The 26,646-nt window shown below is 37.1% G+C and overlaps 1 protein-coding gene across 4 annotated transcripts in view; it reads right to left on the bottom strand.

The window, feature by feature from the left end:
- LOC127809545 (histone-lysine N-methyltransferase CLF-like) overlaps positions 1-25,900 on the bottom strand; it is a 36,728-nt gene extending 10,828 nt beyond the window's left edge. Inside the window, exons 1-5 of one of the 4 annotated variants that reach the window (XM_052348411.1) lie at positions 25,655-25,900; positions 24,687-24,797; positions 18,268-18,369; positions 17,840-18,168; positions 12,193-12,351 (exon numbers count right to left, since the gene is read on the bottom strand). In XM_052348411.1, coding sequence (XP_052204371.1) covers positions 12,193-12,351; positions 17,840-18,168; positions 18,268-18,369; positions 24,687-24,797; positions 25,655-25,720 — 767 coding nt within the window. In that variant the 5' untranslated portion in view covers positions 25,721-25,900. Of the gene's footprint in view, positions 1-12,192; positions 12,352-17,839; positions 18,169-18,267; positions 18,370-24,686; positions 24,798-25,654 lie in introns of those variants that run through there. The other 3 variants (XM_052348410.1, XM_052348412.1, XM_052348413.1) reach the window with 3 other exon arrangements.
- Between the last annotated feature and the right edge of the window lie 746 nt (positions 25,901-26,646).

Consider the following 26,646-nt stretch of genomic DNA (forward strand, 5'->3'; position numbering starts at 1 on the left):
GTCTGCGTTCGAATTTTGCAATCGAAACAGGAAGCGTTGTTGCAGTCGAACAAGGAAGGCGAAGTAGAACTGATCGGCCAACATTTCCGATCCGATTCCGAAGGAACCAAGGACTGATCGCGTATCTATCTAGGAAATTTCCGATCGATTCCTGGCAGCAACAGAAACCCATTGTATTGTTAAAAAAGAGTGCAGTGAAGCAGATTGATTTGCGGAGGGAATTCAAATCTAGGTGATTCAGGTGAGTAGAGGAGATTGAATTGCTGATTTTCAGGAGATCTGTTCAGAGCAAGGTTCTGGGCATTCGGGTTGGGCTATGGCGAATGGAACAAGGATGAAGCAGATGGAGGCGCAGCTCCAACAGGTGACGTCGACGGTGTCGGACATGCAGAACCGAATGGAGGCATTTGAGAATTCGATGGAGAGGAGAATCGATGGAGCTGTAAATTTGTGGCGCGACGAGAGCAAAGAACAGACTACTCGGTTGGAGGATCAGATGAAAGAGAAGGGTCGGACTCTCAGGGAACTGTAAAAAGCTGATGAATGAATTAATTATGATATGTACACGGCCATCCTTCTTATAGGAAGGGAAAATTTAAACATAAGAAACTCTATTAACAAAAAAAAGGAAAATATATATATAGTCTTTTAGCAAGTTTCCTAAACCTAATTTGGGCAAGAATCCTAAACTGATTTGAAAACACTAAATAGGAAACTTCTAAACATACACTCCAACTCATTTATTCAATATTCACGAGATTTAACACACTTTCCTTCAAATTGAAGAGTGTATATTGATCATTTCAACTTACATGTTAAATCTTCAAATCTTTTGACTACGAGCTTTTTAGTTAACACATCTACCACTTATTCTTGTAATGAAACATAAGGCATATGAATTAAACCTACATCTAACTTCTCTTTAACGAAGTACTAGTTTATTTCAACATGTTTCTTCATGTCATGTTAGATAAAATTGTGAAAAATGTTGATGGCTGATTGGTTGTCACAAAACAACCTAATTGAGCCATGAACCTTGATCCTCAAATTCTCTAGGATGATTCTTAGCCACAATACCTCACATAGGCTAAAGGCCATTGCCTTAAATTCTGCTTCACTAAACCTTACCACAACATTTTGTTTCTTACTTCTCTAAGATACAAGGTTTCTACCGAGGAGCACACAATATTCCACTTGTTGCTCTCCTATCAAACAGAGATTCGGCATAATCTGCATTCGTGAATCTTTTGATGTTCAATTTTCCTTCTGACTTGAACAAGATTCCCTTACCTGGAGTAGCCTTCAAATAGCTTAAAATTTTTCTTACTGTATGCATATGCTCCTCTGTTGGGCTATGCATAAATTAGCTCACTAGGTTGATAGCAAATGCAATGTCAGGCCTAATGTAATAGAGATAGATTAGTCGGCTCATTGTCAAGCCCTTGAATTAGAGCTTGCAATTTGGTAATATATAAACGTAAGAATTGATAGAAAGAAAGAGAACAAAAAGAAAGAAAAGGGAAAGAGAGAATCAAGAGAGAGAAATTGATTATTCACCTTCAAGATATCTCTCAAAGTGTCGCAGGTCCCTATTTATAGGACCTCTAGCTACATCAACCATCTTCTAACTACCCAATGGCTTTAGTTAGCAGTTCACATAGTTCTACTAACTCCCTTATTTCCTCTTTTAGACCCTAAGGGTGCCTTTGATTGCAAGGGTGTAATTTGAGTGAAAAGAAAATGAATTCTAGAGAATTAAATTACCTAAAATTAAATTCCAGGAAAAATATCAATTGAATGTGTTTGATTAACTTAATTTTCTATCTAGAAATTATCTAAAAATAAATCAAAATACTATACAAAATATTCGAAAAAGCAAATATAAATACACAAATATACATACACACACCCAACAAGTTGCAACGCCCATCACCACCATACATTCACACAGCCAGCAAGTTGCAGCTCCCATCATTGCCGCCATCGCCGGTTGCAGCAGCCTTTGCCGCTATTGCCATCTTCGCTACCCATCTTTCTCTCTCTCCCCCTCCCTCCCAAACCCACTTCTTCTCCCTACCTCCCCCATCACCTCCACCACCACTCACCGTCGCTCTCTCTCGCTCGCTTGCTCGCCCTCTCTCTCACTCACTTCGTCACTGCCTCTTTCCCTCTCTCACTGCAGATCTACTTTCAAGGGAAACCTTACCCTCGCTCGCTTACTCCATCGTTGGCCATAAGTTCGCTCGCCCTCTCTTTCACTTACTCCATCGTTGGCCATAGTTTGCTCGCCCTCTCTCTCGCTTGTCCTCGCTCTCAGCAATTTCTATCGAAGATCGATGGTTTCCCATTAAGCTCCCGTTGCTGCCTCTCCCCCTCTCTCGCTGCAGATCGATGGTTCCCTGCCTAGAAAACAATTTCTCTCCTACTTCTCCTAAGAATTTATTTTTTAGCAAAAGTGAGGAAAGAGGGTCACGTGACCCTCAAGTGAGAATTTAATTTACATGGAAAATCAGGCAATCAAACACTACAAAAGCTAGAATTTAGGTAGAAAATAGCCATTTTCTATGGAAAATGTGGACAATCAAACATGCCCTAACATTTTACAATATTACACACTACTTTTTAAGGTTGTGACAAATCCCCACCCCTTCAAACCATTCTTGTCCTCAAGAATTCAAAGAAGGCCTATAGCTTAGGGAAACTAGTTCAGGAGATCTGGGAGATACCCCCATGTAGTGTTGTCTGGTGGTAAATAAGACCACTGCACCATTACTTGAACTAGAGGTAGCTGCCCTTGGTATTGTACCCGTTTATCCAACACTGCATGGGGTTCAATCATCTCCTCTTCCTCTTTTGCACTAGAGTGTAAGTCCTATCTAGCAGAAACAACCACTTCTTTCACCATTTTCAGCGAGGAGACATGGAATACATGATGTTGATTCACTCCCTCAAGTAGCTGCAACCTGTGCGCCACTGAACCTACCATGGCCACAATTGGATAAGATCCAAAATACTTTGGACATAGCTTAGAAACTGGTAAAAAGGTATAAGGTTGTTATAAGAATCGTCGTACCTTGAGGTAGACCATATCTTCGACCTTAAAAGTCCTCTCATTGCGTCTTCTGTCTGCTGCTTGTTTCATTCTATTACAGGCAGTAGCTAATTGCCTTTTTAGGACCTTTAATAGCTGTTGTCTCTGTTGGAAGTAGTGCTCCACATCAGCCATAGTAGGTTGAGACCCTAATAGTGCAGGCAATAAAATAGGTCTATATCCAAACATAGTTTCGAAAGGACTTCTTTTGATGGCACTGTGATAGGTGGAATTATACCACCATTGGGCTAACGGTAGCCATTTGTTCCAACTCTTGGGATGGTTAAAGCACATACACCTCAAATACGCCTCCAAACACTGGTTTACTCGTTCCGTTTGGCCATTCGTTTAAGGGTGCTAGGCCGTTGACATACACAATCCTACTCCCAGCTTCTTGAATAACTCTTGCTAAAATGAACTTGTGAAAACCTTATCTCTATCTAAAACAATGGTTTTAGGGATACCATGGAAGCTGGCCACTCTATCCAAAAATGTCCTGGCCACTTCTATGGCCGTAAATGGATAAGTAGAGGAAATGCCCAAACTTAGTCAGTCGATCTTATCACCTTAATCATATCTTTACCTTCTGATCCAGGGAGACCTTCCACAAAGTCCATAGAAATGCTTTCCCACGTTTGTTGTCGTATTGCTAGGGGTTGTAATAAACCAGGATAAGCCACCTGCTCGTGTTTACATTGCTGGCATACTACACATGCCATTATAAACTTCAATACTTCCCTTTTCCGTTTCGGCCAAAAGAACAATTGCTTTACCTTTTAATAAATGGCACAAATTCCTGAATGACCACTTATTGGAGGGCAGTGGAGAGCTTTAAGAATTTTCTCCTTTAGGGTAGTGTCATCTCCCACCATCAACCGTCCTTTGTATCTCACCAACCCATTAGTCAAGATATAATCAAGGACTGCAGTAGGATTAACTACCAGCTACGCCAAAATCTCTCTGTGCTACTCAGCTTTCTCATATCTTTCTTCCAACTCCTTCATCCACTCAGGCACTACAATTGTAATAGACTAACAAGTTCCATTATCATCTCGTCTTGAAAGGGCATCGCCCACCACGTTCTCCTTACCCTTTCTGTACTGAATAGTAAAATCCAAACCCATAAGTTTTGAAACTCCCTTTCACTGGAGATGCATGTGCAACTTCTGTTGAGCTAAAAATTGCAAGCTCTCGTGGTCCGTTTTGATCACAAATGGACTCCCTTCTAGGTAATAATGCCACCATTGTTGTTAAAATCTTGATTTTAGACTTCGAAGACCCCCAAACGATTCAAGTCCCATGTAAATCCAATTTGGGGTAAAATTCTATAAAATCTCGATTTTACGCTTCAGAGCCTCCCAAACAATTTTACAATTCAGAGACCTCTATTGATTTAAGTTGCAATTTAGAAGATACTTCTAACGTCTAAATGTCACATAGCATCTGACATTGAAACCTAAGCAACGAATTGCTATATTTTGCCTCTAAATTGTAATTTGATTTAACATTGATTGTATAAGTAAATCAAGATAAACAAGTAACTAATTAATGGACCACCCAACCCCAAATCGAGATTTTACTTGATTTAATCAATGTTAAATTAAGTAAAAATTGCAACTTAAATTTGATGGAAGACGTTGGAAGCACCATCTAAAGAATTTTAAGCTATATTTTACCTATAAATTGCCTATACCAACTTGCTAGTTTTTGAGCTATATTTTGGATGTATCATCTTTTGGGCTATAATAAAAAATAATCAGGTTATTAAATGATATTAATTTATTTTTTATAAAATTATATTATTATAACCATATATTTATAAAAATTAAAAGGTATTTTTAATTATCTTTAAAATCTTACTATCTAATTTTATGAACCATTTTTCAATCCTACCTAAAATATCAATTTTAACTACCTTGGACACCACTTATCAATAGCTCGTGGTACTGCCCATAATTCTTTGTCATAAACACTTAAACCCAAGTGTTTTTGGGAAAGGGCTTGGCTTTTAAAGGCTAAAAGTTGCCCTTGTTGTACCAACACAGCCTCAATCCTCGAGTCACACGTATCTGTCTCCACTGTAAAAGACTTGGGAGAAATCTAGTAAAGCAAGGACTAGGGCCATAGACATGGCTTTCTTGAGGGCGATGAAAGCTGCTTCTGCCCTTGGATTCCACTGAAAACTCTTCTTCTTGAGCAGCTCAATAAGTGGCTTGCTGATCATACCGTAGTGTTAAAGAAATTTCTAGTAATAACCAGTCAGGCCCAAAAATCCTCTCAACTCCTTTATTGTCTTAGGCCTAGGCCACTCTCTCATAGCTTCCACTTTGTTCGGATTCGTCCTCACTCCTTCACCACAAATAATATGGCCTAAACACTCAACTTCCTTGACAACAAAAGTACATTTGGAGAGCTTAACAAACAATTGGTGAAATTTAAGGATCTCAAATGTGGTACGAAGGTGTGATAAGTGTTGGTCAAAAGTGGAGCTATAAATGAGGGTATCGTAAAAAAAAACTAGGATAAACTTCTTCAAATGGGGAAAGAAAATTTGGTTCATTAAGGCTTGAAAAGTAGCAGGGGCATTGGTTAAGCCAAATGGCATAATAATGAATTCGTATAGGCCTTGATGGATTCAAAAAGCTATTTTAGGTATGTCAGATGGTGCTATTTGAATTTGGTAGTAACTAGACCTAAGGTCTGGCTTAGAGAATATTTTTGCACCAAACAACTCATCCAATAAGTCATCAATCAAAGGAATGGGAAACTTGTTTTTTATTGTATTAGAATTGAGTTGTCTATAATCTATGCAAAACCTCCAACTTCCATCATTCTTTTTGACAAGGAGAATTGGAGAAGCATAAGGGCTTTGACTTGGCAGAATGATAGTTGAGTCTAACCAGGTTTTCACTTGTTTCTCAATTTATGTTTTCTAAATAGGGGGCGTACCTATATGCTTGAATGTTAACAGGACCTAAATTAGGTTTGAGATGAATTGCATGGTCTAAAGGTATTGCGGAGGCAAGGAATTTGGTTCTGCAAATAGATCCTTAAACTCCACCAAAATAGAATCTAAGTTATCCAAAAATTGTACCTTCTTTGCGATCTGTGCCTCTAGAGAGTCTGTAGGTTGGGTCCCTCTTTGGACTGGCCATCATTTTCCAATTCTACAGCTCTTATAGAATAGAGTTGTGCTATCTGCCCCTATTTCTTTCTCATCATCTTCTACAGTCTTTTCCCTTTAATGAGCTCGCATTCTCCCTACTCCAGACTGCCCAGTAAGGTCAACTTCTTACCTTCAATTACCATTGTGACTTTTAATTCATTGAAGTCAAAAGTGAAGGGACTCAGTGTCCTCATCCAATCCACACCAAGAATGATGTCACACCCTCCCAATTCCAAAATTCTTAGATCTGCCTCAAATTCCTACCCTTGCATAATCCATGTGAACCCCAAGCATTTGTAGTGACTAAACATTCGGCTGCCATTAGTTACAGTGACAGACAATGGAGTTGTGGCTGCCAAAGGGCACTTTAAGTCTGTAGCTATTGCTTCGCCAAGGAAGCTATGGATGCTTCCACTGTTAATTAGCACCATTAACTTTCTTTTTCCCACTTAACGCCACACTTTGATTATCTGTCCCATCGGACTGCCTCTCAACGCATGAAAGGACATTTCCCCTCCTTTCTCCTTCTGCACTTCTTCATCTTCTTGCAATCCTTCTCCTTTTGCCACTACTTCTTCCTCTTCATCCATTCCCTCTATCTTCATCAATTGTCTTTTGCACTGATGACCAAGGTCGTATTTGTCGCCGCATTGGAAGCACAACCCGAATTGCCTCATTTGTTCCATCAGACTTCCTTTCCCTCCATTGTTGTTTACTACTGCCTTGGTCGCTAATTGGTTAGGCCACGTTATCAAGGGTCTGGAGCTCTCTTCCCCATGCTGTTGGCTAAGATACTTGGCTTATAAGGAACCTTGTGTTTCTTGAAAATGGCCTCCAGGGTCATTTCTTGAAGCCTCGCCTTTTTTGTTGCCTAACCTGCTGTTCTTTGCGTCATCATCTTTACCATGGGTCGTAGCTCCTTCAACCCACTCACAAAAATTGATACCACGTACTGTTCGGTAAGTCCGAGTTGAATTGTACATACCAATGATCTCAATTCGTCAAAACGACAAGGTACTCCATTATAGTACCTTCTTACTTTAACTTACTAAATTCTTCAATCACATCCGTCATCTTCTTATCTCCGAAGCGTTCGCAAAGGCCATCCACAAAAGCTCTCCACCCCCCCCCCTTGCAACCCTCCATCTTGGACCCACCCCTTATACCAAGAATCTGCTACTTCGTTCAAATAGACTGCTGCTAGTCACTTTTGATCTGCCATAGTCTGATAGAGCTAGAAGAATCATTCACACCGCCTTAACCACCACCTTGGGCTCTTTCCCATGTTGGAAAGGAGGGATAAGTGGATTTAGGTGGTGGAGCAATCAGATGATTGATTTGCACAGCCTTTAAGGAATGTTTTTACCAGCTAGGTCCATTGTGGGTAATTCCTTCCCTCTATGCGGTAAGATTGGTGGATTCCAAGCAACTAGTCTGGTCCTAATCTGGTTCCAGTTTTAATGGATTGATCTACCGAGGCTGATTCTCCAGTTGCTATGTATGGAGTTACTTCTAAAACTTTAGACATAGCTACGCTACGTTGATAGGTAAGAGATAGGTAGCACTAGAGGCTTGGTGGCTAGAAAGAAGAGTGATGTGCAATGAAGGAACAATCAGACATGTGGCTTGACGACTGGAAATAAGAGAAGCATGCAATGAAGGTAAGCTTAGGATTTTAGGGGCAAGAGAAGATATTCGACTCTGATAAGATGTAAAAGTTGAATATCGAATGAATTAATTAATTATGATATGTACACGGCCATCCTTCTTATACGAAGGGAAAATTATAACATAGGAAACTCTATCAACAAGAAAGGAAAATATATATACAGCCTTTTAAGAAGTTTCCTAAACTGATTTGGAAACTTCTAAATATACACTACAACTCATCTCTTCAAATTCAATATTCATGAGATCCCACAGGAACACATGCATCAATTCATGTTGATGCTCTCACGCCAAACTCAAGTACGAATCTCACATGAATTTCCTCCAAGGGAGAGATCTAAGCCAATCTTAAATGGCCAAGGAGGAAATTTTATATCAGAGGGATCTACCAAGTTGGAGACGGAACAATCGATGATGGAGGAGAACGTAGGGGTAAGGAGGCAGGGCAATACAACCGAATCAAATCAGGTCGGTTTGCCTATGCCCAAGATGGAAATCCCTCTATTCAATGGCCAAAACCCAAGGTGGTGGGTGAGGCATTGTGAGAGGGTGTTCAGCCTTTATAATGTTGAACAATAGAAGGTGACGCTAGCAGCAGCTTATTTGAACGACATGGGAGATGTGTGGTACCAAGGTTGGATTGGAGTGAATGAGGAGTGCTCCTGGGGAGAATTTATGGAAGGCCTATGTGAATGGTTTGGGGAAAAAGGAATGCTAGATGTTGTGAAAGAATTTAATAAGCTTAGGTAAGAGGGATCTGCACAAGCCTATCAACAGAGGTTTGGGGAGTTAAAGGCCCTCATGTTGATCTCCAATCCCACTCTCATAAAGGGATACTCCATCTCAAGTTTCATTAGCGGCTTGAGCAAAGAATTGAGACCTACAATAGGCCAATCTTAAGGCAATCTTAAATGGCCAAGGAGGAAATTTCAGATCAGAGGGATCTGCCGAGTTAGAGACAGAACAATCGATGATGGGGGAGAATGTAGGGGTAAGGAGGCAGGGCAATACAACCGAATCAAATCAGATTGGTTTGCCTATGCCCAAGATGGAGATCCCTCTATTCGATGGCCAAAACCCAAGGTGGTGGGTGAGGCATTGTGAGAGGGTGTTCAGCCTTTACAATGTTGAACAACAGAAGGTGACGCTAGCAACAGCTTATTTGAACGACGTGGGAGAAGTGTGGTACCAAGGTTGGATTGGAGTGAAGGAGGAGTGCTCCTGGGGAGAATTTATGGAAGGCCTATGTGAATGGTTTGGGGAAAAAGGAATGCTAGATGTTGTGGAAGAATTTAATAAGCTTAGGTAAGAGGGATCTGCACAAGCCTATCAACAGAGGTTTGGGGAGTTGAAGGCCCTCATGTTGATCTCCAATCCCACTCTCATAAAGGGATACTCTGTCTCAAGTTTCATTAGCGGCTTGAGCAAAGAATTGAGACCCACAATCAAGATACTTCAACTACAGTCCATCAAACATGCTGCAGAAAGTTCACGATTTCAAGAAATGATAAGTGGAAGCCCTTATAAAGAAACGTCAAACCCTAATCGAAATTCATCCTGCAAACAATTCTCAACTAGAGGAAAATCCAAATCATAGGGTTTATACTAGCCCTAATTTAGCTAAGTCTCTTCTGAAGGAACAAATGAGGCCGACAGAGTCGGTGCTGCAGGTGTGGAGAATAGTTTAGCCTAGGTCACACGTGCAGGGAATGGTTCCTATATATACAAGGGCTGAAGAATGGAAAAGAAAGAAAAGAAGAGCAAGTTGAGATTGGGTGAAGAAACGATATCAATTGCAACAAGTTCTTGGGATAAGAACCCTCTCTAATGGGGAAAATTGTCATGACCCAAAGACATAATAGTAATTAGATAATAGATGAATTTCCTTTTAGTTGTATTGAAATTCCCATTTAGTTGTATGGTAGTTGTAGTGGTTTGTAATTAAAAGACAAATGCCTTCAACTGCTCTGATTTGAATATTTGGCAACCTTATTGGCGCCAAACAGCTAGCAGATTAGTATACAAGGCTAATCCAATCTCATGCAAGACATAGAAAAATATTTTTAAATAAAATTTGATTTAAATCTCTCTCTCAATTTATATCTCTTTCTCTCGGTTCTCCCTAATCTCCCTCTCTGTTATGTTCTTCCCTAATTTCCCTCCCATTTCTTCCAATCTAACTCTCCTAATTTCCTTCCAATTACCTTTTAAACCTGTCATGAACCCTAGGTCCATGACACCCCCCCCTCAAAAAAAAAAAGAAAAAAAAAAATCCAACAAGCAAACAGTTGCACTATTTGTAATGGCCTTATAATAGGAAAAAGGAAGGGGACTAAAGCCGTTTTGTGCTATAGATATAGCACTTATGTCAAGGATTGGACTTACAAGGGTTAAGATCCACATAGACATGTGGACATAGCTAGGAGGACAGAATAGAACCCTACATGGTATGATCATTCAAGGGCATTCTAGGATATAACAAAATACTCTAGGGTTCTCTAGTATGTTTTGCTAATATGAAAGCCTTGTAATATGAAAAGACAAGTATGAAAGGCTAAGGTAATGTTTGGGCGGTATGGGGTGTGATGGAATGGGAACGGGCTTCGGAAGTATGTTTGGTTGCTACCAAGGAAGTCCCTAGGGTATGGGTATTCTCTAACAAAATGAATATAAAGGCATTCCATTCCATGGAATGGGAATACACATTACATATTTACCCTCAATTAGTCTATTAAATTACATCATGCCATCTATATAACGCATTTGTAAACTCTCCATCTACCCCATTTGTATGCCCACCATCTCCACTGCCATCCACTGGGAATTACCATGAACCACCATCTCCTCTGTTGCTAATCCACTTCCCTATCTCCACCATTGCAAGCCACCATCCCCTTTGCTGCCGATCTACTTCCCCATCTCCTCTGCTACACGTCACTACAAACCACCATCTCCTTCGCCACAATCTAATTCCCCATATTCTCCGTAGCAAACAACAAACCTTCTTCTCCACCGGATTGTTTCCCATCTCCTCTATTGTCGATCTGCTTCCCCATCTCCTTTGCCACATGCCACCACAGATCACCATCTCCTCTACCATGAGCCACCATCTCCTCCATTGCCCCATCTCAAAAAAAAATGAATTAAATTATATTTTTTATTATAATTTTAATGTTTAGTTGAATAATATTCATATTTTCAATCCAACAAATTTTTATTTAATGTTTTTTAGCTCAAAAATGAAAATAATTTTTTCCTAAAATATATTCATTAATTACATGAGTTTTTTTAATTAACTAACACTAAAAATAAGATTTTCCAATTTTCATACTTAAGGGCATTTTTGTAAACAGGTTATTTTTCATTCCATTCCATCAAATCAAAGCATACCAAACATAACAATGGAATGGAATAGAATGGTCACCTTTTTAAGCCGTTAGATTATTTTGATCTCATTCATCAGTCTAGGAGGATGGAAGGCTGCACAAGGCCCTCCCCTCCTAATTTAGAACCATCTCCTCTTCTCTGTAATAAAAGGTAACCTTGAGAGTTGCTCTCTCTGAAAGGAATTGTTTAGCCTTGAGGCTATATGAGGCTAAGATTTTTTTTGGGTCCACTTTTTGCCACCAGCATCCAATCTAGATAGATTTAGGTTCACAACGAACCCAAACAATAAATTTAAAGGGACAAATGATAGAGAGAATTAAGGTCTTAGTTAAGGTTAACGGAGTGAGAGCTTGGAGAGGAAAAAGGAAGTTGAAAAAGAAATAAAGAAGGAAGAAGCAACTGAAGGTTTTACGATGGGTCCATTTGAGACAAAATGAAATAAAACGGACAATGTGAAAACACATATTTGACAATCTTCCTTAAATTAAAACAAGCAACCAAATGTCATCTTTTGTTTCCAAAATTGTCTAAGACAAAAAACTAAAGCCCATGAGCCCTTAGAAATTTCTAAATGCTTATAAGTTTGACTTAACAATGCTTTGACATTGTGAAGCAAATGTTGCTAAATATGATAAACAAGAGAGGCCAATGAAGCTATACCCCAAGGTTGGTTACCATAATTTACCCAACAAAAAAAAAGGCAAGGAAAATTTCACAAAAAAGAATAAAGCATGCAAATACTTGTATGCTCTCTAAGTACTGATTAGTGCTAAATCATTGAAAAGCATAAACATAAACTATCTCTGCCATTTCACTAAAAGTAAATTCTCATACAACTGCAGAGTTAGTGAACTATATTGAGCAATTTAACTATACTAACCGAATAATATAATCTTCAGAGTCCCCAAATTCTTTATCTTCTTCTTCTTTCCTAATTTCTTCATCGCTATCATCACAAATTAGAGCTTCACCGCTATTTTTATCATAATATATTCTCCCTCGACCTACTATTGATTGATCCTCCGACATTTGTTGATTTCTGCATAAAGTCACATCCCAAATGAGCTCTAATAACATGTCATGAAATAATATAAATATATATATATATATATGTTGAGCATGTCTAGGAGGGCATTAATACACAACTACCACTATACTGACAAGAGTCTTTCATCTTCACATTCAATGGGCTATAAACGATGTTATAATACATAAATGGCATAAATTTTTCTTTGTTTGCTATCTTGTTTGTTCCAACACATCTTATCATATAATAGAAACTACAATTTGTTAATTAAAAGTGATGCAAAACCCAAAAGAGAGCAAGAACTCAAAAAACTCCAATTAGAATCACAAATAAATTTAATCAATATCAATTCAATTATTTAAGGCAACCAATGAATACATCTCAAAAGGTTTATATAGACTATAAAATCTACCCTAACTATTTCTAAATAATGGAAAGATATCAAAGATTATCTAAAAAGAAAGAAAGAAGGGTATTCAAAGATTAACGCAAGAAGATAATGAAAAAAATTTTAGGAAAGAAATAAATAAAATATGCTAAACAAAATTTGATTACTTTTATATTTATGCCTAGAATAATATCTCCCAAAATATTTACTTCCATGCCCTCCATCATTCTCCCTTGGTTGAAAAAAACTCGACTTTGATGCTTAAACTACAAGGACCAATCCAAGAGCTCGAAATCCAAGACTAGAAAGTCTTCTTTAGTAAGCCAATTAAATCTAAACCTGGGAGATATTCCCACTTGACTAGGAATTTACAATAACTACCATGGGAGGAACCCACAATTTCATCATCGAAAACAACATTAATCACATCCCTTTGTTGTGGAAGGTGTGGGAAACAAAGGACTTGATTACCTATGGGAACACTAGTAGGCAAAATAGGAGGCTCCACTCTCCAGTATGCCTTGATAAGATGACAAATCTTCTACGTTGAAAATAGGACTATTATTTATATTATCAAGTGAATCAAGTAAATAAGCATTAGATCCAAGTTTACAAATGATGAAGAATGGGTCACTAGCATGCTATTTCTTGAAAGAATGAATGGGGACGTGCTTAGGACAACTATGGGTCATGACATAGTCCTCTTCATTAAATTCCCTAGCTCTATAATGCATGTTAGCAACAAGTTTATAATCAACATTACTGAAAGCAATTTTATGCCTAATCTCAATATGTAGGTCATGGATGTGTTGGGAAGAATGTTCAATAACTATGAACAATATTAAAGAGACTCTTTATTGATTTACCAGTTAATAGAGTTAACGTAGACAAATTTAGCAATTGGCATAATCAAGTCCTAATCACTAGGCTTCTCTCTAATAAGACACCTAGCAAATCTACCAAGTTATAATTAACCACCTCAATTTGACCATCAATTTGGGGGTGGAAAGTAAAAGTGATTTTTAAACCATCAGAAACAATTTCCATAAAGTCTTCTAAAAGACAACTAACAAGCTTAACATCCCATTAGACATAATGGACAAAGGAAACCATGCAATTTAACCTCTCGATAAAACAAATTGGCAAAATGTGAAGCATCAATTGTTTACTACACTGAAATCTACATTTGACATATCTAACATATCCTAACCACGAAATGACAAACCTAGATTTCATGGTGATTTTATTGATGGCCTTGTTATCCACACACATTTCCCCAGATCCAACTATCTTAGGCAATACGAGGATTGGTATAGCATAAGGACTGAAGATATTTTATCAACTTGTCTATTTAACTTAACATGCTCTCTAAAGATATTTTATAATAAGGCAAAAGATTACTGAATTGAGACCTTGAAACTAAATCAATAGCATGTTGAATAGCTATCATTGGTAGCAAGTCGCTAGGAAGCTCATTGGGAATAATATCTTGAAATTCTTTTAAAAACTTACATCAAACGATAACTCTAAGGTCATATTAGTGGAATATTGGAATTCAAGATGGATACCTTAGCTACAAGGTTAACCAATATCCACTTTCTCAACAATCTTTCTCAAATGCCCGAGGGACCTATGATGGCAACTTAGTTCTAACCCTAATGACTTTACTTGAAGGTATGAAGGTGTTAAGATAATTTTCTTAACCTTATTGGTAATATGCAAGTATTTTTTTCTCAAACACTTAGGTTTAGCACCACACTCAAATTGTAAAGCTAAGGGAGACCTAAAAGAACATGAGCAACATCCATGGGCAATGCATCATAGAAAAATTTAATCCTAGAAATCACCTAATTGAATAGGAACAAGACATTTGCTAGTGATTAGCAAGGTTGTTTTGTTTACCCATGCTACTTGAAATGGCTTGGGATGGCTCCAACTAAAGGTTCAATTGAAAACTTGGAGGCCACATTCATGTCATTTGCCGCATCAACTAGCTTCGTATTCCTTTTCTATTTATGGCTTATCTTTTGTGAGACCCACGTATTTAATATCAAACCTAAGTGTCTCCCACCAAGTTTTTCTTAGTCTTCATCTATCTCGTTTGTTAAATATTTGTTCCATTCCACCTACTCTTCTCACATGAACCTTTATTAGTCTTCTCCTCACATAACAAAATCTTAAACGTGTCTCAAATACCTTATCTTCAAGAAAAGCCATTACAACATTATCTCAAATAACCTCCTTCCTCTTTTCATTTTTTTCTTGTATGGTTGCACATCCATTTTAGCATTCTCATCTCACTTATATTTTGCACATGTTTGTGCCTTACTACACAACATTTTGTGTCATCCAACAAAGTTGGTGATGTGCTTGAAATGCAACTCGATTGCCACTTGTCAGCCACGTTATCTCCAGAAAGGTTGGGCCTAAACTCAACGTAGTTTTCCTTTAACATGGCATTTCCAACTCTTATCTTCGACTCATCATCCTTTATCTATTACCTTTGGTTCTTCATGCCAACTAGCTGTGGGGATAAGCCTTTGGCTATCCAAACAACTAGACACTCTTAGGCTCTCAAAGGTTGCTCGCGACCTCCAAGCCCCCCTAAGGACATGAGTTTCCTTCAAACTTCATTCTTGCATAATCACACACTTGGTTTCCTTGCTCTTGTTCCCGAGATACACACTTGACATCTTGAAGTAGTGGTAAGGGAGTGTGGCGTGGCCATGCTAACAAATACAACCTAGGCCCCACAGTTGCTAAGGATGTGGGACAATACTTCAACCCCAAAAGAAGAGACACAACTAGCAAATCAAATATCTACCCACAATCTAGTCCCCTCAACTACCAGTGATTGTGGGTGCGATATGACAATGCTAAAAGTTTGTTGGACATGTCTATAAATAGCCCAAGGTCAATCTTTCATGGGTACAAAACATCTAATATACTTTTTGGCATTAATACAAGCTATTTGAACTTGTCTTTTCTTGGTAGGACTTAATCTTTTAGTTTTACAAATAACATCAGCCACACATATGTTTACTATATTTACACACCATATATTTGGTTTTCATTCAACTTAATTTAAAACTATTAAATACTAAAGCATTCCTCCATACCTTAAACTTGGTATTTGTACCTTTTAGTTTATCCACTAATACAATGTCGTGTAAATAATATACACCACAACATCTTTGCCTAAACATGTTAGTGAGTTTCCCCTATAGTTCCCAACTTTAAACATCTCCTTTATTCTTGTAAGTTGGCATCAAAGTGCTCTTCCTTCACAAATGTATCATCTTTCTATTGTGTCATTGCCCTATTCTCTTCTCCCATGCATTTCTTGTAAATTAGATCACATTAAATAATTATGTTAACCAAAAAGATTCCCTATTCTCTTCTCCCATGCATTTCCATACTTCTAATCGTATATTATTTGGTCCAACATAACATTTGTTTTTTTATCTTCATTGAATAACTTCGAGAAATACTCCTATCACTCCCCCTCATCTATTGATACTTTTTGGTTCTCATCTTTTTGCATTTCATTGCCTTCAATCCCTTGTTTTCCTCTCTTCCTTTAGCTAGTTTCTCCATCTTTTGTATTAAGTCATCTGTATAAATTTTCACAAGCTTTTAGCTTTGCTTTACTAACTGCCTTTTTGCTTCTTTTTGGCCAAACTTTTTACATTTTCTTCATTATATCATTTATGTAAAGTCTTAAGCGCAAGCTCTCTTATTTGATTTTCTCTTGTACCTCTTCCTCCACCATCAAGCCTTTTTTATTTGGGACCTCCTTTTTGACTCTCATAGAACCATTTTTTTCATATTTCACACAACATTCGCAATGTCATTTCACTTTTGATTTCCCAACTTCTATAGTCCAATCTCTTCTATCATATGCCTTTTAAATCCCACCATCTAAGTCTTCAGCTTATTTTGTGCCATTTTTCTATTTAGATGGCAATGATCAAAAGTCTATGTTGAGTGGTCAAGCATTCTCTCAATACAACTTTACAATCCTTAAAACATAAAGGTCTCATCTCATAAGAAAGTAGTCTATTTGGGTGGTTGATATGTCATTTTTGTATGTGATTATGTGTTCATCCTGTTTTTTAAACCTAGTGTTGGCTAAGATGAGTTCACGTGACGTAGCAAAGTCCAAAACAATTTTACTCTCATTATTTCTTTACCCATTCCATTCTCTACTCGCAAAACCATTTAAGTGACCTCCTATAATGATCTTTCTTCTAAGCATCTCTTGTGACAACCCCTCTAATCTTCCTAAAATTTTGCTTGTATCTTCTCTCCTAACACAACTTATAGTGCATATGTGCTAACAACATTCAAAGTCCTATTCTCTTCATATCCACTACCCCATTCTTTTAAAGTTTTGTCCATAATAATCCCCACTCCATTCTGTCATGTCCTTCCCTAAGAACCAAAATTTATATCTAAATTCACTCAATATTTTAGCTTTATCTCCAACCCATCTCATCTTTTGGGGGCATATAATATTAATTTTTTTTCCTAATCATTACATCCACCACTTCCAAAGATTTTCCTATTCCGATATTCCATGACCCTATCCTTAGTCTATGATACCTGACTAGCTTCTTTACTTGCATGTGTCCATGAAAATGTGACTAACTTCTTTACTCGTATAAATTCTTCCCCATTTTTGTCACCATTTTAGCTTATTAGCCTAACATGATGACTATAAGGCCAACCAACAAGCAAGGCTCCCCCCACCCCGAAAAAATCTAAGTACTAGTATCTTTTTGAATTGTAGTTATCACTATTTACACTAAAAAATCATTAGACAAGCCTACCTATGTTATACACTAATCTAGCATTAGCAAAAGTAAAAACTATAGTTAACTTAGGAAAAACAAAGCCCAAGTCGCACACATATTAGCAATAGTGTGATTGAGAAGCTCTAATATTTTTATGCTAGTAAAAGCCACATCCATGAGATCTAAAGCTTCAAGAATCATGCTAGATAAGGTATGAAAAATCATATCAGAGCACATGTTTGGGTTACATACCATGTATGCAAAGACAAATATTGCACTAAAATTAATTTCCTCATGCACAACCATGGCAACTTACCTAGCTAAGAAAATCCAAGTGGTATAAGGAGGTAATCTTTTATTCCCATCTATAAGCGGGATAGCGCAAACAGCATTCTTGATTGCGATGCTAGATCCTAGCAAAATTGCTGAAGAGGCATGGCCATCTTCTTTCTCAATATCATTGCCCTCATCCCCATTATGTAGAACAATGCCATTTTGCATATCAATTGCATCTTTCTGCCTCTTCTTCAGTAGATCTACGCTTTCATCAATGTTGATTGGCTTGTCATTTGTTCTTTCCATTGATAACTTGTATAGATGGTTACTGATACCAACCAACTTTAGCTTGTTTTCTTTCATTCTTTTCTGAATGCAAACGAGAAAAAATGAAAATTCATAGAGTATAATAAGGGTAAGATCCTAAAAGGAGGAGCAAAAGTGATAAGATTGCAAGTAGGGATGCACCTCTATGTAAACACAACGATCGATAACAATTTGTTTCTTTAAAGAATCAATAATTGAGAAAATTTCCTTATGAGCTTGAATTTTTTCTCGCATCCCCACCATCTGTGAAAATCAACACGAGTTATCCTACTTGAGATCATAAACCATACATAATCCAGTAAATACTAGAGACCAGAAAATCATATAAATGAATAAATAAATAATAACACATCAAGCCTTTACCCCACCATGTGGCGATAGCTACATGAATTCTAGATTACCATTCATTTCTATCCATTGCCTTTTCTTCAATAAGGCCTATATACTTGATATTTAACCTAAGTGTCTCACATCAAGTGTTCTTTTTTTAATCTTCCTCTACCTCTTTTGCAAACTTGTTCCATGACATCAACTCTCCTCATAGAACCTTTATTGGTCTTCTTCTCTCGTGACTAAACCATCGCAATTGGGTTTTCACATCTATTGAGACCAAACAATCTCAATTGGATTTACCTCATTTCTAATCTTATATTTCTTGTATAGCTACACATCCATCTTAATAGTCTCATCTCAGTCAACCTCGTATTTTGCACATGTATGTAATATACCGCCCAACATTCCATGCCATACTGTGAAAGAAAAGAAAGAAGAAAGATTGAGAGAAAACTAAGAACAAAGAAGTAAATTCTTAATTAGGATCGCAAATGATACAATGAGACTAGTTGAGTTTACATACTACTCAAAAGAATCTCTACCAAACTATTAACTGGTAAAGAAATTTTCTCATCATCTAATTTAGAAAGATATCCATCCATAGAAGGAATGGAAGGAGCTTATTCACATGATGGAAGTGAGGTTAAAGTCAAGAAAGACGGGCATCTTCTTATTGAAAGGCAAAACGACAAGTTGCAGAAAGAGAGAGAACCCTGTATCGTGGGCTCTTATCTGATATGATAATGGATTCCTGTTATCTTTCCCGTCTACTTTTAGATATCGATGAGGAAAAGGCAAGGAAAGTCTTTCTTTTCTACGACAACTCACTCTATTCGAGACAATGGGAAAGTAGTCTCAAAGTTGCTTGTTCAAATTCCCAATTATTAGTAAGGCAAGCGACATGGCTAAGGCCGATTTTGCTACTTCAATTCCAGAGGGCCCATATCTAATATCAACATCACCATTCTCCACCTTTTCTCTAACAAAATGGATATCAATTTCAATATGCTTGGTTCGAGAACGAAACACAAGATTTTCTACTATACTCTTGGTTGTTGTATTATCACACCAAATAATTGGTGAAAGAATATCCAAGCTCAATAAATAAAGACTTCAACCATAATATTTCTATAGCATCTTGAGTTAAAGCCCTGTATTTAGCTTCTCCAATATATCTTGCTACTACAAATTGTTTCTTAAAACTCCAAATAAGCAAATTATTACCCAGATATACACACAACCCACCGATAGACTTTATGGTAACTTAATATCCAACATAGCCTGTATCTGTAAACACTTCAATAATTAAAGTAGGTGAAGGGGTGAAAGACAAGACCCAAACCAAGTGTGCACAAACTTCGGCTGTGCTTTAAAAGCATCTTTTGCTTCTTGTTTGCTGGAGTACACCAAAGGTTCATCTTCCACAGATTTCTCCTCCAATGGTTTCCCATTAACTTGTCCAGCAACCTCTAATCCTTTCCTGGCATCCAAAATTGCCTAATCCAATTCAGGTTTTTCCTCATCCTCCTATAAGATAGAAGAATAGGAAAGGATTCTAGCCCCTATAAGATTAGGTTTTGCTGTGGATCTTGAAGGAAAATCCACTGGTAGGCCGGCATAAGTTTTCTTTAAAAACATTTTCAGGCATTCATCCAAAACCAACCTTTGGCCAACATTAGCAACTTCTTTCTCCAATGACTGTACAGCTTCTCTGGTGGTAGTGTTCTCCTGGCAACAACTAATTTCCTCCTAAATCTGTCGTAAACCCAACTCCATGGCATCCAACCTCACCACCTCCCCCATTTACTTCACGCAGGTCCCTTCAACCATTTCCTCAATCAAATTCTTCTAACTTCACTTTGAACAGAAAATGTAATTGCTTCCAATAATCAATAACTACCTATGAACTGCTTTCAGAAACCACCTTGCTCTACTCACATTCAAGTCAAATTGAAATCACTATTAAAAATTGCCAAGATCATAGCTAAGAACCAGTGGCTCTGATATTAATTTGTCAAGAACCTGATCCTAACTAGGTTTACTTCCAAGATATAATTGAAAGAGTTGGAGAAATAAAGATAGAAATGAGGAAGAAACAGTTAGAATGAGGGAGAGATAGAGAGAAATGAAAGAGAAACCAAGAGAAAGTAAGGGAAAATTGTAGAGAAAAGGAAGAACTTTAGTTTCTGATCATTCATAATCTCGGTAATGAGGGTATATCTTTATATATAGGCTATCCACAGTTTTTACAAGGCAGTTACCACTCCTCCACTACAAATAACTACTCCTAAATCACTCCATAACCGAGAATTACAATAATAACCAACTCCTTCTGCAAAATAAAATAATTTGCTGCAAAAATAAATTTAACTAACTGATCCTGGTTGTGACATGTACTTGCAGTGAAAGAACAGCCATTACAAGGCTTTAAGCCAGAATTCAACTGTGTAGAAAAAGGCTGTAAGCCTGAACACAACTGTGAAAACAAAAGAGAATATTTAATGGTAGAAACTGTGGTTGAACTGGAATGAGAAACTGGAAAGGAACTTGAAAGCAAGGATGGACTTCTAGAAAAGACAGGTGCAAGTTTAAAAAGTCCATCTCTAAGTTGACCTTGGAATAGCACAGTTCCTTGTCCTTGATCAAACAAGAATTGGCATGAAACTCAGCAACATTATTTCTTTTGTAAGTTTAGAAACACTGATTAGATTCTTAGTCATTGCTGGAACAGTAAAGAAAGAATAGAAACTGGTTTAGTTTGTTTAGGTAAATGACTAAAACCAGCATGTTTTCTAGGTAGCTTTTTACCTTTTCCAACTGCAACTTTCTCAGTGCCTTGATACTGAGAATGAAGAATTAGATTGTTGAGATTTGAGGTGATGTGGTTTGTTGCACCAGAATCAACAAACCAGGATGAGTCATTTACAGTTTCAAGAAAGGAAAAGTAGGCTTCAGGTGTTCCAGAAAAGTGTGAATATTGGACTGAACTTGTCTCAGGTAAAGACACTTCAGTAGAACCACTAGTAGCTGCTAAATAAGCTTTCTGATCTGTCTGCATAGGAGATATACCAAAACCCAATTTGGAAGCTGAAAATTTCTATCAAAACAATTAAAACTTCTATCAACAAAATGACCTAGTTTACCACACAGCTGACAATAAAACTTTCTTGAGCCAGATCTACCTCTTGCTCTACCTACTCTATTGTTGAATCTGCCTCTTGCATTATTATTCACATTTTGTGACCAATTGGAATCAACATTAACTGATGTTGTGTCATTTGTATTAGATTAGAATAAATGTAATCAATATCGTTGTATTGCTTCATGAATATTTTCTGTCTTAAGAGTTAGAAATTAAACTCATCTTCTAGAAGGTATGTTTCTAGAAGGGGCAGCTGACCAAGTTAGTTTGTTTCGGTCAGTTGGGCAGTTAGTTATAGCCTTGTAAACCTTGCCCCTATATCTTATAAATAGGGGTCGTGGGATAGGAGTAGGACATAGCTTAGTACACCTATTTCCGGAAAGGATAGTTTCCGGTTTTGTCTTGTATTTTGGGATTGAGTGCGAGAAGTAGAGAGTGACTGGGGATAGCTTGTATTCTCTAGGATCCTATTAGCTTTCAGTGCATATGGGCAAGGTGGGATTCAAGGTCTCGTTGCAATTCATCCTATGGATGTTTCAAGATAGTGGATTCGAGAGGTGCTAAGCAGTCTAGATGTAGGTCTTGTTTCAAGACCGAACCAGGATAAATCTGTGTCTTTCTTGTTGTGTTTGTAATCTGTTTTGTGTGTTTCAAACATTGATGTGTACTTAAGTGTGATAGTGAGCCATTCGAGTTGAAGATAATCTAAGGGAGTGCTAGGAAATACTCTAACAACTGAAATACTTCAATCAAAGGAATTGACCAAATTCTGCATACTCAATCTCTATTCATGCATAGGTAGTAGATATAGAACCTTTTCTAGATTTATCTCATCCATTTGATATGTGATGAGAGAGAGAACAGTCTCATAATCTGAATCTAAACCATTAAAAACAGCCAGAAGTAAATCTTCAGACATAGGTTCACCAATTGCAGTAAGAGCATGTCCAATTGTTTCAATCTTCAGGATACTCTCATTTCCTACAGAGGACGTTTCATAGCTGACCTAAGTTGTTGCTTTAGTTGAAAAGACTTGGCTATAGTTTGTTGTGAGTATAGGTTTTCAAGAACATACCACAGTTTCGATGAAGGCTCACAATGAACAACCTGAGCTAACACTTCTATGCTGATTGTTGATAATAACCAGCCTAAAAGTAATTGATCTGACCCGAGTCATGCAGGATCTTCTTCATTCACCTTCTGATCATCTGGATTACTGGAATGAGGATCATGAACATACTTCGTAGGAGGTTTATCTGATTTTGTGATAAATAGAACTAGGTCAAAGGCTCTAATTGTGGCAAGAATTTGAGCCTTCCAAAAGAGAGTTATCTGTCTCCAATTTTATCAAATTATAGTTCAAAGCTTTCGCAATGAGGAGAAATCATATTGCAACTGAGAAACAACAGAATTTGAATGGAGATTCTGAGATGTCGAAGTTAAAGATTGTTCATGGTTTCTTGCCATTGATGTGAATCATTGGCTCTGATACCACGTAAAAGAAGAAAATGAAGAAAAATTGCAAGAAAATTGAAGAAAGTAGTGAACTCTCAAATTCTTAATCAGGACCTCAAATGATACAAAGATACTGGTTGAGTTTATATACTACTCAACAGAATCTCTAACAAACTAACTGTTACTGACAGGTGGCAGAAACAAACTCAGCAAATAACTGTTGTTTCTTAAAAACAGAACAAACCTAACTAGTCAAATAAGTAACTAAGAAGTTGCCTACTACTAATAAAAAAACTGCATTATCTTCTCCTGTCCTTTTATTCGTACACAGCAAGAACTAACACTATCCTTAACATATACAACAAGCTGGTCTTGTGGTTGTCTTATAAAAATCTCCTTTTAGCTTTAGTGGAATCTTACTATCACATAAAACGACATATGCACTTTTCCAATTTAACTAGCCTGGCTCAATTCTATGAGGAGGATCCTCATTAATCTCCACATCTCTTTGGATGATTAATCCTAGATATCTAACTTGGTCTTTTCTTGATAGGATTTGATCTTCCAATTTAAACCATAACATCATCCACACTTGTATTCATCGTAATCCGGTTTTCACCCTACTTAACTTAAATCCTTCAAATCCTAAAGTATTCCTTCATAACTCAAGCTTAGTATTCATGCCTCTTTTGTCTGATCTGATCCACTAACATTATGTCATATGCAAATAGCTTATACCATGACACCTCTACTTGTACTTGTGTAGTGAGTTCATCCATCACTAGGGCAATAAAGATGTTAAGAACTTCATGCAAATCCTTAATGTAATCCTATTGTAATTGGAAAAGCCTTAATATCTCATTCACATGTTCTGACACTTGTTTCTGCTCCATGATACATGTCTTGGATAACTTGTATGTAAGCAATTTAGACTCCTTTCTTCTCTAAAACCCTCCATAAGACTTCTCTAGCCACACTGTCATAAGCTTTCTCAAGATCTATAAACACCATAAGTAAATTCTTTTGATTATCTCTACATATATACACACATTATTAAAAGTTAGGAGATGAATTTCATATGCGAAGATCTTTCAAACTTTTGAATTCAAAAAATATCTATAAGATTCTCAACTAAATTTTGTTATTTTTTGTTAATCAAAAGGCTAAGTTTGTAAAATCACATTTTAAATTTTGTTGCCAAACAACTGCATGTTCTATCCAACATTCTGGTTCTCAACTGTCCATGTAAACATACAATTTTCTACTTGATTATAATCCATATGCTGAAATTATCAGAAGCATCATGTGTACAACCATCCAAACATATAGATATATACGTGCATGTGGAGATTCAAGAGGTATTTTGAAATTTACAATCAATGCATAAACATAATTTTACATTATGTTTTTGAACCCACACTGAAGCAGCATCAGAAGTTAGAAGACAAAAAAAATGTGTGAAGAACAAAAGTGATGAAATAAAGGTTCCAATCCCATGTAGTAAAAGTTGTATCTGCACATGCACCTAAGCTTAGCATGTTTATTTAAGTATGTGCCAGCCCTTCAGACCAGCTACTACATTACATGAAAATCACTAAAAATGGTTTTCAACATATAAGATTGATGTTACCTGTGCTACTTCATGTTGTAAAGTCTGTTTCACATTGGATAATTTTTGTTCCTTCGATGTCACTTTGGGGACATCCTCACCACTTAGGCTCCATTTCCCCCAATAAACACACTGCAGTTTGAGATCCATTTAGTCTATTTCCTGACACCAAAAAAAAAAAAGAAAACAAAGAAAAAAGAAAAACCCTACAAGCTACAATCAACAGAAGCTCAGATTTCCCATTTAAAGGTGGATATATGAAGCACAAAGTTTCTGTGCTTTTTCGCTGTTTATAATCTGTTATGAATTTTACTCTCAAGTATTTCATATAATTTCCTTATTGGACTTCAAAGTGTTGGATTAAAAGCCATGGTCACTTAATTTCACCAAAACAGTAATAAGAACCATATCTACCAAAACTGAATCCATTCATCCAATGGACTGCAAGAGCCTAGTTTTCCACCACAGTATGCATATGGACGTGAAAGATAAACAATAAGCAAAAACTCAACAATAACCTTTTCAGAACAATTAAAAGATAAATAACTAGCAATTTTATAAACATGAAATCGTGCATACTCACACTTCGTCAACTACTTGGTGCCGGCAACATAAATAGAGTTTCCAGTTCCAATCTTTAAACGACATAACTTCTTTTAAACAAACTACCTGCCACAACGTATCTCGCAACGCACGAGACGGAGTACTAGGTTTCGCTCATGGTATAAAATTGCTACGATATACATATACCGATCCATGAAATATAGAACTAAACCAGCGTTCGATAATAATCAAGAAGCGTAGATTTTCTCCAACAGCAATCCAGAATCGATCTCCCTCTCTCATGCCTAACACTCTATAAAACAGTTAGTCAATACGCTCGGTTGCATAAAATAACCATGCGAAGGTAGAACGCCGATCAATAGCGCAGCGGACTTATATGAATTAAAAACATCGCTGTCACGAAATAAGGGGAGAAAAGGGGGTACCGTAGGCCAATCGGGAGGCTCCGGGGACGGGGAGAGGCCGGGAGGCGAGGTCTTAGGCGGCGACATTCCCGGCGGCGAAGAGAGTGAATATGGAATGGAGGATCGATGAAAGATCGAAGACGAGCAGCGGTTGATGCAAGGCCGGGATCGGAGATGGAACCCTAGAATTGGGATTTAAAAGAGCTTTGTTTTGTAACGCTGCGGTTGCGGTGATGACAACCAAATATATTAAAGACGGTCGCTCATCGGTGAGGCGGTGGCAGATTTTGGCCTTTATAGAGGCCGGGTGGCTTCGGGCTCTCGGGGAGTGCAATGACATAAATTGGGGGGGAAAAGGCGGAGTTGGACACTTGGCCATCCTTTTGAAATTATTGGCCAATTTACGAACTTTTTCATTAAAAACTCTCGTTTCATCACATTTTTCAAACTTTTTTTTTAATTACCACTTTCTCCACTTTTTGCGAGGCACATTGCAATTCTTGTCGAGGCTTAATTATTTATGTGCAAAGTAATTTTATAGAGTTTTTATTGTCACGAGTAATTATGCATTTGTTATAAATTAATATTTAATTTTTTTTACTAAAACTTATACCTCCTAATTACAACTTAAAAATAGTAAAAAAATGGATTTGAGTTACAACATAATGAAACTACTAATTGCAAAAGTGTGATTGATGAATAAATGTACTAGGGTTTCATAGGTGTAAAGCACAAAACAACGTTTACATTAATATATAATTATTAGTGTTAATAGTGACTTTAATTAAAAGTTATTACATTTACAAGCAATTATGTTAATTTATTTTTAGACACTATTCCTCATAAACCACTTATAGAATTTAATAAAAGATTATTAAGTGTTTGCTCGTTCTCAAAGCCCAAGTGTCATGCTGCTTTTGACATTGTTGGGATAAATTTTGATTTGATTTTGTTGTGAGTGTTTACTTGTTCGTTTTTAAATTTTTGTATTTAATTTCTTATTTAAATATAAC

This window comes from Diospyros lotus, chromosome 9, assembly GCF_014633365.1.
Source record: "Diospyros lotus cultivar Yz01 chromosome 9, ASM1463336v1, whole genome shotgun sequence".
Classification (NCBI taxonomy): Eukaryota; Viridiplantae; Streptophyta; class Magnoliopsida; order Ericales; family Ebenaceae; genus Diospyros; species Diospyros lotus.